The 14,756-nt window shown below is 43.9% G+C and overlaps 1 protein-coding gene across 3 annotated transcripts in view; it reads left to right on the top strand.

Annotated features, from left to right (window-relative positions):
• Positions 1-6,879: 6,879 nt before the first annotated feature.
• Positions 6,880-14,756, top strand: part of NUFIP2 (nuclear FMR1 interacting protein 2) — a 39,545-nt gene continuing 31,668 nt past the window's right edge. For all 3 annotated transcript variants that reach the window (XR_010124644.1, XR_008495156.2, XM_054458774.2), the window contains exon 1: positions 6,880-8,890. Coding sequence is in view for 1 of the 3 variants with exons in the window: in XM_054458774.2 (XP_054314749.1) it covers positions 8,611-8,890 (280 nt within the window). In the remaining 2 variants the exon portion in view is untranslated. The remainder of the gene's footprint in view (positions 8,891-14,756) is intronic.

Below are 14,756 nucleotides of genomic sequence, written 5' to 3'. Positions count from 1 at the left end.
CACGCCCAGCCCCTTGGCCTTTATTTTAGATTAATGTTTATAAGACAGTTGAATGCTGAATTCATTCTTTAAAAACACTTTTTTCTTTTTACAGAAAAGAAATACATATTTAATGTTCAACATTTAGAGAAATAGACAAACAGAAGAAAGTTAAAGTCACTTTTTTTTTTTTTTTTTTTTTTTGAGACAAGGTTTCACTCTTGCTGCCCAGGCTGGTGTGCAATGGTGTGATCTCAGCTCACTGCAACCTCCACCTCCTGGGTTCAAGTGATTCTCCTGCTTCAGCCTCCCAAGTAGCTGGGATTACAGGGGCCCATGACCATGCCCGGCTAATTTTTTGTATTTTTAGTGGAGACAGGGTTTTACCATGTTGGCCAGGCTGGTCTCGAACTCCTGACCTCAGGTGATCCACCCACCTTGGCCTTCCAAAGTGCCAGGATTACAGGTGTGAGCCACTGTGCCTGGCTGAAAGTCACTTTTGAATCTGACACTTAGAGAGGACTGCTATTGAGATTGAATGTACTTTTTTTTTTTTTTTTTTTGAGATGGAGTCTCACTCTGTCACCCAGGCTGGAGTACAGTGGCATGATCTTAGCTCACTGCAGCCTCCGCCTCTTGGGCTCAAGTGATTCTCCTGCCTCAGCCTCCCAAGTAGGTGGGATTATAGTTGCCCGCCACCATGGCCAGCTAATTTTTTTGTATTTTTAGTAGAGATGGGATTTCACCATGTTGGCCAGGCTGATCTTGAACTCATCACCTCAGGTGATCTGCCTGCCTCGGCCTCCCAAAGGGAGGGATTACAGGCATGAGCACTGTGCCCGGCCTGAATGTGCTCTTGAATTTCAGTTGACAGCATTTGCCTTTTCTTTCAAAACTTGGGAAAACACTCTGTCCTTGATTAAACAGATAATTGATTTCTTTAAAACTCAGTTTCCTTAATGAAATATCTGAAAGCTTAGCTTTATATATCTAATCTCTAATAACTCAGTATCACAAACATTTAAGATTTAGTACTAGCCTCGGCGACACGGCAAAACCCGTCTCTTAAAAAAAATACAAAAATTAGGCTGGGCGCGGTGGCTCACGACTATAATCCCAGCACTTTGAGAGGTGGAGGTGGATGGATCACCTGAGGTCAGGAGTTTGAGACCAGCCTGGCCAACATGGTGAAACCCTGTCTCTACTGAAAAATACAAACATTAGCCAGGTGAGCTGGGCGCAGTGGCTCACGCCTGTAATCCCAGCGCTTTGGGAGGCTGAGGTGGGCAGATCATGAGGCCAGGAGTTTGAGACCAGCCTGGCCAACATGGTGAAACCCTGTCTCTACTAAAAATATAAAAAATTAGCCAGGCATGGTGGCGGGCACCTGTACTCGCAGCTACTTGTGAGGCTGAGGCAGGAGAATCGCTTGAACCTGGGAGGCGGAGGTTGCAGTGAACTGAGATCATGCCATTGCACTCCAGCCTGGGCAACAGAGTGAGAATCCATTTCAAAAAAAAAAAGAAAAAAAAGAAAAAGAAAAAATTAGCCAGGCATGGTGGCAGGCACCTGTAATCCCAGCTACTCAGGAGGCTGAGGCGGGAGAATCGCTTGAACCCAGGAGGCGGAGGTTGCAGTGAGCCGAGATCACATCACTGTACTCCAGCCTGGGCGACAGAGTGAGACTCTATCTCAAAAAATAAACAGATAAAATAAAATAAAATACAAAAATTAGGTGGGCATTGTGGTGTGCGCCTATAGTTTCAGCTACTAGGGAGGCTGAGGTCAGAGGATCGAATGAGCCCACTAGGTAGAGGTTGCAGTGAGCCCAGATTGCACCACTGTACTCCAGCCTGGGCAACAGAACCAGAGCCTGTCTCAAAAAAAAAAAAAAGAAAAAAAAAATTAGTACCACTTACTGATGTTATAAGCACTATACTAGACAACTTTTTTTCATTATTTTATTTAAACCTCACTGAACCTTGTGTGTTGGGTAATAAGATTACCCTCAGTTTTCAAATGAGTAAACTAAGGTTTAGAGAGGTTAAATAATCTGCCCAAACAAGATCATAAAAATAAGGAGTTTCATGAAAGGGATCCCATCTCAGTTGTTTGACTATAAAACTTATGCTCACACCACTCTGCTCTAGTTTCTCCCTCAAACTTTTTCCCATTATACTTTTTATAAACGCAAAATGTCATTTAAAAAAACTTTCATAGTCAGAAAAATCGTCAGATTCCAGTTATTAAAAGACCAACCTAATTTATCCACACCTCTGTACCATTCCTTTGAAAGTTTTTGAAGTTAGTGTCTCTAGGCAAAAATTTTAAGATCTAAAAGAAATATACATTAATAAAATTCTTTTCCTGCTGAAATAAAACAGTGAATGTTACCAGTGATTTGCCTCATTTTGAAACTGGAACTATCATCAGAGAGCCAATTTCCATTTATATAAAATGACATAATACTGTTTCTGATTATAATTTCTGTAAAGTTATAGCCAATTGTTACAGTTGAAAACTAGATTTTTTCAGCAAAATGTCCTGCAGTTGTACAGTTTTATTATAATGAAATAAATGCGTGGTTTGGGAAGAAAGAGCAGAGAATATGACCATAGAATGCTAGAGTAGAAACAAATTTAGAGACCACCTACCTCATCCTCCATATTTTAGAGATGAGAAAACTGAAGCCCAGAGAGTTAAACATTTCTGTCTCTTTTTAGGTTGTCATAGTACACAAAGTATAAGATTAATGGCCTGTGAAAATTTTCATTTGATAATTGAGACAGTCTTGCAAATATACTTAACCAATTTCTAAAGCTGTATAAATAAATGAAAAAAATTAAAAAATATAATAACTGGTACATAAAAGTTGCATAATACATATTTGTGAGTGAACAAACAAATAAAACAATTTATTGCAGCTGGGCACGGTGGCTCACGCCTGTAATCCCAGCACTTTGGGAGGCTCGGGGGGGGTGTATCACCTGAGGTCAGGAGTTCGAGACCAACCTGGCCAACATGGTGAAACCCTGTCTCTACTAAAAAATACAAAGAAATTAGCCAGGCATAGTGGCACATGCCTGTAGTCCCTATAGTCCCAGCTACTCGAAAGGCTGAGGCAGGAGAACTGCTTGAACCTAGGAGGCGGGGGTTGCAGTGAGCCGAGATTGCACCATTTCACCCCAGCCTGGGCGAAAGAGCGAGACTCCCTCTCAAAAAAAAAAATTGCTTTCATTTTTCAAATTCTGTCATGGTCCTTAAAAAAAAAAATACATACATACATACATATACATACATATATATATATACATATATATATATACACTTTACTTTAAAAAATGAATAAAAAATATATATGTATATATTTTGAGACACCCAAGCTGGAGTGCAGTGCAGTGGTGCAATCATGAGTCACTGCAGCCTTGACCTTCTGGGCTCAGGTGATCTTCCCACCATAGTCTCTCAAGTAGCTGGGACCACAGGCACATGCCACCACACCCAGTTAATTTTTTGCATTTTTTAGAGACGGGTTTTTGCCATGTTGCCCAGGCTGGTCACCAACTCCTGGGCTCAAGTGATCCACCCACCTTGGCCTCCCAAAATGCTGGGATTGCAGGCATGACCCACCGTGCCTGGCTGAAATTTTATATATATATATATATATATAAAATTATTATATGGAGTTTCGCTTTTGTTACCCAGGATGGAGTGCAATTGCATGATCTCGGCTCACTGCAACCTCTGCCTCCTGGGTTCAAGCAATCTCCTGCTTCAGCCTCCTGAGTAGCTGGGATTACAGGTACCCACCACCATGCCCGGCTAATTTGTGTATTTTTAGTAGAGACGGGGTTTCAAAAGTTGGCCAGGCTGGTCTCCAGCCCTGACCCCAAGTGATCCGCCCGCCTCAGTCTCCCAAAAGCCTGGAATTACAGGCCTAAGCCAACGCACCAAGCCTGAATTTATATTTTATATGCAGTCATACTACATACATATAATTTGTTGCTTTGCTTTTTGTACTTGAGTTACTGGTGTCCACATTCTTCCCTATTGTTATGAAATATAATCCTTTAAGTATTTACTGCAATTACAATGCTTCTAAGTCGAATTCCAAAATGACCATAAGTAGAGGTGAATCCAGGTTTTGGGGAACTCTCACTAAGAAAAAAAAATGTAGCCGGGTGCGCTGGCTCACGTCTGTAATCCCAGCACTTTGGGAGGCCAAGGTGGGCAGATCATGAGGTCAAGAGACGGAGACTATCCTGGCCAACATGGTGAAACCCCGTCTCTACTAAAAATACAAAAATTAGCTGGGTATGGTGGCGTGCACCTGTAGTCCCAGCTACTTGGAAGCCTGAGGCAGGAGAATCGCTTGAACCCAGGAGGCAAAGGTTGTAGTGAGCTGAGATGTGCCACGGCACTCCAGCCTGGCGATAGAGCGAGACTCCGTCTCAAAAAAAAAAAAAAAAAAAAAAGCAAAAATTTCTAATGACTTCTGGATTCTGGTCAGCAGAAATTGAAGAAAAAAAATTGACTTGTGAGATCTTTGGGGAAAAATAAAAAAATACAAAAATAGATTACTTTTAAAATTTCCACAAGGCCAGGTGCGGTAGCTCATGACTATAATCCCAGCTACTTGGGAGGCTGAGGCAGGAAAATCACTTGAACCTCAGAGGCAGAGGTTGCAGTGAGCCGAGACTGCGCCACTGGACTCCAGGCTGGGCGAGAGAATGTGACTGTGTCTCAAAAACAAAACAAAACAAAAAAACAAAAAACAAAAAAACCCCCAAAATCATCCAGGCATGGTGCCATGTGCCTGTAGTCCCAGCTTGGGAGGCTGAAGTGGGAGGATCACCTGAGCTAGGAAGGTCAAGGCTGCAGCGAGCCGTGATGGCATCACTGCACTCCAGCTTGGGCAACACAGTGAGGCCCGTCTCAAAAAAGAAAAAAAAAATGTATATGAAAAGTAACAACTACTACAGAACATTTGGAAAACAGCGAAAAGAAAAAAAAGCACCTACAATTTCATCAGACTTATGCTATATTCCCTTCTTGTGTTTTCTTCGTTAATGCAGATTCCGTTTTATAAAAACATGCTTGAAATAAGTAGACCCAGTTATTTTCTTTTCACAAAAGTTCAGTATTAGGGCATTATTACTATTATTATTATTTTGAGATACAGTCTTGCTCTGTCTCCAGGCTGGAGTGCAGTGGTGCAATCTCGGCTCACTGCAACCTCCGACAACTCCCTGGTTCAAGCGATTCTCCTGCCTCAGCCTCCTGAGTAGCTGGGATTACAGGCATGTGCCACCGTGCCCAGCTAATTTTGGTATTTTTAGTAGAGACGGGGTTTCACCATGTTGGCCAGGATGGTCTCGATCTCCTGACCTCGTGATCCGCCCGCCTTGGCCTCCCAAAGTGCTGGGATTACAGGAGTGTGCCACCACGCCCGGCCTAGGGCATTATTATAATGGAATATTTCACATTCATGGCAAATCCCAATTATATTTTATATAAAACAACTTCAGAAAAATCAAGAAGAGAAAAGGTCTATGTTTTACTGTTGTATTTCCATTCATATTTTTAAAATTCGTGTTCTTCAAGATTATGATTCTAATGTACACAAGAATGTAATATTCTGCATTTTTTCTTACATTATATCATAAGCCTTTCTCCATACTACTGCATACTACTAAGGCAACATTCATAGTAACTAGAGCATCTGAGAATAAGATTTAGTTTATTAAACTCAGTCAGTACAACTGTAAGTGAAAAGCTAAGGCAAGCAAAAGTGTGATAAATCAGAAATACAGAATGAGTGCTTTTGGTTTGCCTGCAAGTATAATGTAGAAAACCTAGACAGGGAAGTCGGAACTCAGAAATTCAAGCCTTCTAACTAAACGTCTAAGTCAACAAAAAATACCAACATAATCCTAAATTGTATATGTACTTTTCTTTCTTTCTTCTTCTTTTTTTTTGAGACAGGGTGTCGCTCTGTTGCCCAGACTGGAGTACAGTAGCACAATCACAGCTCACTGCAGCCTCCACCTTCAGGGCTCAAGTGATCCTCCCATCTCAGCCTCCCAACTACAGGCACACACTACCATGCCAGGCTAATTTTTAAAAATTTTTGTAGAGACAGAGTCTCTGTATGTTGCCCAGGCTGGTCTCGAACTGCTGGGTCAACTGATCTGCCTTGGTCTCCCAAAGCATTGGGATTACAGGTGTGAGCCACCACACCTGACCTGTTTTTTCTTTAATAATTGGGAACGTGGGGGGGAGGGATAAAAAAATAATAATAATAATAATTGGGAACGTGGCAGAATATTATTCAATGGTAAAGACTTATTGTGATATGATATTATTATTAGGGTTTTCATTCTGAAAATTGGGTAAATGTACCCCCAAAGAGGTTTTTCTTTAAAATTTAGCAAGGCTGGCTGGGCCTGGTGGCTCATGAATCCCAGCACTTTGGGAGGCTCAGGTGGGCAGATCACCTGAGGTCAGGAGTTCGAGACCAGCCTGGCCAACATGGAGAAACCCCATCTCTACTAAAAATACAGAATTAGGCTGGCACAGTGGCGCATGCCTGTAATCCCAGCTACTCAGGATACTGAGGCAGGAGAATCGCTTGAACCCAGGAGGCAGAGGTTGCAGTGAGCTGAGATCATGCCATTGCACTCCAGCCTGGGCAATAAGGACAAAACTCCGTCTCAAAATAAAATAAAATAAAATTTAGCAAGGCAACACAAATCCTCACTATATAGAACATTACAAAATTTGGTCATGGTTTTCAGGATTCAATGACATTTGTTGTTGGAAACTAGCTTTTATGTTTTAAATAAGCTTTTGCATTGACATTCATTAATTTCATAGCATAAACTTTTTGCTTTTAAGCTTCTTGTTCCTTTAATGTTGTCCTGTTGTAGGAATTCAAGCCACATTTACAAAATTCAAAAACGTAACATACATTGAGGAAACAGTCCATATGTCCGTTGATGAGTGAATGAACAAAATGTGATATATACATATAATGGAATATTAGTCAGCCTTTAAAAAGAGGGAAATTCCGATGTATGCTACTCTGAAGACATTATGCAAAAAAGCTAGTCACAAAAAGACAAATACAGTACAATCCCACTTATATGAGGTATCTAGAATAGTCAAGTTCGTAGAGACAGAAAACAGAACAGTGGTTATGAAGGGATGGAAGGAGGAGGGAAAGGACATTTATTTTTATTGGGTATGAAGTTTCAGTTTGGAATGATGAAAAAGTTCTGGAGATAGATGATGGTCATGGTTCTACAACAATATGAATGTACCTAATGTACCTGAACCGTACACTTAATATTAAGATGGTAAATTTTATATTATGAATATTTTACAATTAAAAAAATCCCCCAATCTGTAACATACATTGGGAAAAGTGCATTTTACCTGTATATTCAGTTTAACAAATAATTACCAAGCAAATATATGTATAATCATCACCTAGCCCCCAAAATGAAATATTATCAGAGTAACCTGTGTCCCTCCCCATCACAACCCTCTTCCTTCCTGAGGAACCACTATAATGGCTCTAACATTTGCTTTTGAAAATCATACTGTGATGTGGTAATGCAGGATAAGTTAAATCTACACTACAAAACGCTACAGAATATTTCTTTTAATTTCAATTTTTCCATAAGTGCCCCCAAAAAAAGCCACTTAATAACTTTTAAGTGCTCTTTCTCCCCTTCCTTTGCTCTTGAAACTTCTCATTCTAAAATCTATTTTGGTTCCACAGTTGACCTCACCTGCAGAGTTTAATTAAAAAAAAAAAAAAACAAAAAACCTTCAGTGTAAATTTTCATTCCTCCCGCTCTCCCTTGCCTCCAACTACAAAGAAACAATGATTTAAACCCTTTGTGCCCTTTTAGAAAATTACACAGATACCCCATTGTGGAACCCTATAATCCCTTCGTGGAAAGGAAGAGATTAGCATATGAATACAAAGCAAAATGAATCCAGAATACAAAATGATCTACTGGATTGTGAAGCTCTTGTATGCTTAAAAATGTATTTATTTCCTCTTTTTGTATTGCCCCTTTAGTGGTCTCGGGGTTAAGGGAATTGAGCTTCCCTTTCTGGTTACCCGGAAAAGGATTAAAAACAAAACAAAACAAAAAACAAAAAAACACCAGATTCTAAGAGGTGCAAAGCCAGCAGATGGCTCACAGCGCCAGTGGAATCGCCAGTGGAATCTGCTACCCTCGACACGAGCTTGCTTGCCGGCGAGGAGTGTAGAAAGTGCTGTTCACAGACTGCGTGGTGAAGGAGAGAAAGCGACACAAGAGAGAGCCATAGTGCTGACGTTGAAGGCCCGGCCCTGTGAGGTTGCACAGGGTAAGTGGCGTTGGCCAGGCGGCAGCGGCGAAGGGGAAGGAAAGAGGATTTGAGCTGGGGGCGGGGCTTGCGGCAGAGCGTGGCTCCTGATTGTTGGAGCGCGGCTGCCAATCTCGCAGAATCGCTCGGTTAACCAGTGCGCTGGCGAGACGCGCTCAGATATACTGAGTGAGCCCTGAGAAGCAGTCTCAGATCCTGACGGTGCAGCAGCCCGCAGCCTCAGCCAGGGAGTCCCAGCCGCTTTCAATGGAGGAGAAGCCCGGCCAGCCACAGCCTCAGCACCATCACAGCCACCACCATCCGCACCATCACCCTCAGCAGCAGCAGCAGCAGCAGCCGCACCACCACCACCATTATTATTTCTACAACCACAGCCACAACCACCACCACCACCATCATCACCAGCAGCCTCACCAATACCTGCAGCATGGAGCCGAGGGCAGCCCGAAGGCCCAGCCAAAGCCGCTGAAACATGAGCAGAAACACACCCTCCAGCAGCACCAGGAAACGCCGAAGAAGAAAACAGGTCTGGGAGGGAGGACGGGTGGGGGAAGGGGGTTGGGGGTGGAGGACAGGGGAGATGGGGGTGGGGCTGGATCCAAAAAGCGCGGACGGGGTCGGGGTGTGTGCGTGTGTCCCCTCCGGCTCTGGGGATGCCCCTTTCATTCTAGAGCTCGGGCTGAGCAATGGGGTTTGCAGCGCCCTCTCCTTCCCTCCAGCATGGGAGAGGCCCAGCCAGGCCAGCGTGACCTTCCTGGCCCCGGCCGCGGCTGAAGGGAGACCCGCTGGGTCGGCCTTGCAAGTCCAACCTCATTATTCTTTTCCCATTCACCTCCCTGCGTCCCTGGAGTTACCTCAATTTGGGGGCCCTGAGATGGGGTAAACCTACCCCCCAAAAATATCCCTCGAGGTGTAACTCAGGAAGGCCTAGCGAATCCCGACTCGGATGGTGTCGCGAGACCCTTTTGCAGGCGGCGAGGAGTGGGTAGGTAGGCTGAGTTGAGGAAGTGCCCCTCACCCGCCACCCCAAGCCCACCTGTGGCCTTGGGGCTCCCCGTCTCGGGGGGGGCTGTTGGGACCCCTCATCTCACGGGTCATTTCCACCGCTAAACGCCCTTTTTGGGCGCGGGACCCCGCAGTCTTGTCCTGCGGCTCCTCCCGAGGCCGGCGCCCCGCGCCCGCTCCCCCCAGAGCCGGCGCGGCTAGAATGTTCTCTCCTCCTCGCGGGGCCGCTTCCTGTCCGCCATGTTGGAAGCCGATTCCTGTCACCGACTCCGGCCCACTGAGGAGCGGAGGGGGAAGGGTGTCGAGGGCCACACGGGGCGGCGGAGCCGGGTGACTCGGGATCACCACCGGCCGCAGCCTCGCCCCCTGCACTGCGGGGGCGCAGGCGCCCCCCGCTCCGCGGCCGCCCCTCCCCCCGTCGCCGGCCGGGGTTGTGTAACCCGGTGGCGGCGCGCGGCCCCGGGCGGGTCCCTGGGGTGAGGGGCGGGGGCGGTTGGGGTGGGGGAGGGAAGCGGCCACGAGGGGAGCGGCCTGCGCAGGGCCCCGCGCGCCAGCGGCCGTTTCCCGCTCCCGGGTGCGGCGGGAGGCGCGGGCAGTCGGGGCGGGGAGCCGGCCTCGAAGCGGAGCTGAGGGGGAAGGAGGCCGCGGGCGGCGGCCGTGGCGCTCCTAGGGGCAGGAGCCCTGGGGGGGCTGCGGGGGGATTCATTTTGGGTAGAGGCGGTGCCTGAGGCCGGGTGGGGTACCCAGCGGGAACCCAGCTCCCCGGTCACGAGTTTCTTTGCCACAGGAACCTCGTCTCCTGCCAGGTTCGCTCACGACTCCGCCTCTGAGGCTTTCACTTGGGCCTTTTCCTTCTAGCAGCTCATTTTCTACAAAAAAAAAAAAAAAAAAAATCCAAAAACCTTGTTCCATTCCCCTCCTCACCCAGCACTTACCTTCTGAGCTTGGGTAGCGTCGTTGAGGTGAGGGATTTTAAAAAATGTTAGGATGGGGAAGAGTGCGAGCTTTTTGGCCACTCTTTCTTGTCCTTAAGGGTGAACCCAAGTGGCTCATCCATGAGGTTAGATTACTACCATCTTGCCTCGGATGAGGCTTCTCTCCATGTTAAAAAGAAAGGTGTTTTTCGCATTTTAAAATCGATATTGATCCCCAAACTAATCTTAACAAACGAGAAATTGAGGGTAAAAGTCATGTAAGAAAGTATTTCACGAGAAGTGATTTTAAAAGTTTATAACCCACGCAGATTTTAAGAAATAAGGGCTCTTTATAAATCGAAGAGAAATGAAGCGTAAGAAAGCGTATGTTAAACCCAGCGTATCAAATTTGGTAGAAGGAATTGTTGAGAGCTGGAGAAAAACTAAGTGCTTTTTTATTGCAGATTGTAACTTGAAGACTGAAATTAGAATGTCAGATTTTCCATTTTGGGACTTCGTAGGGACCCGATAGTATGCAATAGAAGTGAACACATACACACGAGTTAGGTGTTTAATCCTAAAGATTTGGAACAGTTTAAAAACTGTTAGGGACTATATAACTAGATTTTTTAGCATTAGATCTTGTTCAAAAGATGAGAAAATACTACCATATTATGGCTGCATAAGGCAGTATTACTGTTGAGGTTGAGAAATTGTATCTCATCATTCAGGTTAATATACTCTTGCCGGACTTCTCTCTACATACAGAAGCAACCCCTGAACCATTCAAGGTGGTATTCCTCCAAATATTTCTTATCTTGGAGGGGGTGGATAAAGAGGAGGAAACTGGAATTAGCAGTTTTGACAGAATGTAAACAATTTGGGGCGAGTGTGTGGTTTGGTCGCAGTACTGTTGCTTTGACATGCATAATGCTAATAACTAAGAAAACATTACAGTATTTTTGAAATTTATCTGTAATATGTTGAGGTAGGCTTTTGTAATCCATTGCTCACAAACCTAAAGAGGAACAGTTTTTTTTTATCCAGAAGAGGGCGCAAGAGAAGGCCAAATGTGTTGAGTAATTTGTTTCTAATTGAAAAGCTAGATTTATCAGGACTCAAGTTTTGCTGAGTCTTTTGGAAGTAGGGTTAGTATAAGCAGCCCTAAATAATAAAAGCGTTAGGAATCCTTTAATTTCTTAAATTTATTCTATAATGTTTACATTTTTCTTAAATATCTACTATTTAAAAAGAAAATATTTTTCCTGCGTACTTCATACATATCAACAAGGTTGTCATGAGAAAAACTTTATGTAGTTAAACAAAATTTTCTTTTCTTTTTTTTTTTTTGTTATTAAAACTTGCGGGTGGGAGCACAGTGGCTTCTAAGCCGTTTTTTCATTGGTGACTTCCAATATCTGAGTCACTACATACTAGTAATCTTAGGAAGAATTAGTCTAGTTAGCTTTGGTTCAGCTCAGTTTGGAGATTGGATTTTTTGCTATTTCAGATTGCTCATCTTTAATTGAAATCTGAAAAGTTGTGACTAATGGGCCCAAGGACACAAACCTTTGTTTAACCTGTTAGCATGTTAAATGATATGGGTAGGTCTTATCCAGAGTTAGGTAAGGAGATAAAGTTATATCTGTTAAAAATGATGAGAGCCTTTATTTAGGAAATTTATGCTTTTCTTTCTTTTTTTTTTTGAGACAGAGTCTTACTCTGTGGCCCAGGCTGGAGTGCAGTGGCGTGATCTCGGCTCACTGCAACCTCTGCCTCCTGGGTTCAAGCGACTCTCCTGTCTCAGCCTCCCGAGTAGCTGGGATTAGAGGCATACGCTACCACGCCCAGCTAATTTTTTTTTTTTTTTTTTTTTTTTTTTTTTTAGTAGAGATAGGACTTCACCATGTTGGCCGGACTGGTCGCAAACTCCTGACCTCAAGTGATCCACCTGCCTGGGATCCTAAAGTGCTGGGATTACAGATGTGAGCCACTGCGTCTGGCATTTTTCTGAGGAAAAAAGCTTTTAGAAAACATCCTAAGCAATAATCTCTTTCTTCCTGTTTCATAGTTAAAATTGTGCCACCAAAAATTTGATTTGATTGGCTATCACAGCTTTTCCAGCAGCCAAAAAATTTTTTTAAATGTAACCCTGTGGAATCTAAGAACTCTTAAGAGTTCTAAGAAATCTAAGAGGCCGGTGTGGTGGCTCTCACCTGTAATCCCAGCACTTTGGGAGGCCCAGGCGGCGGATCACTTGAGGTCAGGAGTTTGAAACCAGCCAGGCCAACATGGCAAAACTGGGCATTGTGGTGCATGCCTGTAATCCCAGCTACTCGGGAGGCTGAGTCAGGAGAATCTGGGAGGCGGAGGTTGTGGTGAGCTGGGATCACATCATTGCACTTCAGCCTGGGCCACAGAGCGAGAGTTTGTCTCAAAAAAAAAAAAAAAAAAAAAAAAGAAAAGAAAACTGTTATAAGATGTATTCTCTCGTGGTACAAGTTTTGTGCCAGTCTGTTTTAGGAATGATTATGCCTTGAGTATGTTTTCTTGGGTTACTTTAATACAGTAGAAGAAAATGCCTTTATTTGTTCAGTTTTAGTATTTGTACCTTTTTTTCTAATGTAGAATGAGTAAGTCCTGTTGTGAATCTAACAGACTTCTACATTAATTTATTTTGGAACAGTGGTTCTCAGACTTATAAAAATAGCAGTATTCCTATTAGACTCATCACTTCTGCTGCCTTAAATGTGTGTGGAGTGTCCTTCTGTTGTGTATCTCTCTTTTTTCTTTTTCTTTTTTTTTTAAGTGGAATTTTGCTCTTGTTCCCCAGGCTGGGGTGCAATGGCCCAATCTGGGCTCACTGCAACCTCTGCCTCCCGGATTCAAGCCATTCTCCTGCCTCAGCCTCCCAAGTAGCTGGGATTACAGGCGTGCACCACCATGCCTGGCCAATTTTGTATTTTTAGTAGAGACGGGGTTTCACCATGTTGGTCAGGCTGGTCCCAAACTCCTGACCTCAAATGATCCACCCAAAGTGCTGGGATTGTAGGCGTTAGCCGCTGCACCCGGCCTGTGTATCTGTTTCTAATGACTTGACCTCAAGATGCTTTTGTGAACATTTCATAAAAAGGTAGATAACTAATAGCACCATTTTGTTACAGTGGAAAACTGTTTGAATCACCTATAATAGAATTGATTTTTTATGGTAGTTGAAGGTTTTTTTTTTTCTTTTTTTCTTGAAAGAGGGTCTCACTTTGTCACCCAGGCTAGAAGGCAGTTGTGCCATCTCAGTGCATGTTCACTGCAGCCTTGACCTCCTGGGTTCAAGCTGTCCTCCTCCCTCAGCCCCTCCAGCTGGAGTATAGGCACATGCCCCACGCCTAGCTAATTTTTGTATTTGTAGTAGAGACAGGGTTTCTCCATGTTGCCCAGGCTGGTCTTGAACTCCAGCAGTCCGCCTGCCTTGGCCTCCCAAAGTGCTATGTTTACAGACATGATCCACTGGCAGTTGAAGACTTTTAATTAAACCTGAATACCATAACACTAAAAAACTGGATGCTTTTTATTGTAGTTTTGTTAGTAAATATTTTCTCATCGCATCTTTTGAGTCAAGGCAGTATTGCATAGTGGTAGGAAACCATGGATTGCAGATAGACTGGAGGTCAGATTTCCAGTTCTGTCACTTTGACTTGGGCAATTTACTTCATCTCTCTTAAAGTCTGTTTATCTAAATGTAAAATGAAGAAAATATGTTTTATAAAGGTTGGAAACATTGGTACGTAGATATTTTGGTTTCACGTATTAACAATATGATCCAATATCTGGGAAATGTCAAAATGAAATTTAAGAATACTTTAGAAAAAGTTCACAAGTGTTAGATATTTGTCCGATAGATGCATTGGAAACTGCTGATAGTGACTACCAGCTATTTATGGTTTTGTAGAAATGAAGGCCTTAATTTCCTTGTAATAATTACTGTTTCAATAAAACTTGATTTTTGCCCAGAGGGCATCGCTGCTCTGAATCGTAATAAAAATTTTAGGCTGGGCGCGTGGCTCAACGCCTGTAATCCTAGCACTTTGGGAGGCCGAGATGGGCGGATCACAAGGTCAGGAGATCGAGACCATCCTGGCTAACATGATGAAATCCTGTCTCTACTAAAAATACAAAAAGAATTAGCCGAGCGTGGTGGTGGGCACCTGTAGTCCCAGCTACTCTGGAGGCTGAGGCAGGAGAATGGCATGAACCCAGGAGGTGGAGCTTGCAGTGAGCTGAGATAGCGCCACTGCACTCCAGCCTGGGCGACAGAGCGAGACTCCTTGATAAAAGAAAATTTTGTAACAGCCTTGTGAGAGTGATGGGTAGATTGATTCTGTTAGATAAGAGGTATTTGGCATACTGCTTAAGAGGTCTTGTTTTCTCTGGCCTCAGACTTTGGTTTGAATCTTGGCTGAGTTCTACCTCTTGCTT

This window comes from Pongo pygmaeus, chromosome 19 (assembly GCF_028885625.2).
Source record: "Pongo pygmaeus isolate AG05252 chromosome 19, NHGRI_mPonPyg2-v2.0_pri, whole genome shotgun sequence".
Classification (NCBI taxonomy): domain Eukaryota; kingdom Metazoa; phylum Chordata; class Mammalia; order Primates; family Hominidae; genus Pongo; species Pongo pygmaeus.
This window is presented reverse-complemented; position numbering and strand designations above follow the sequence as displayed.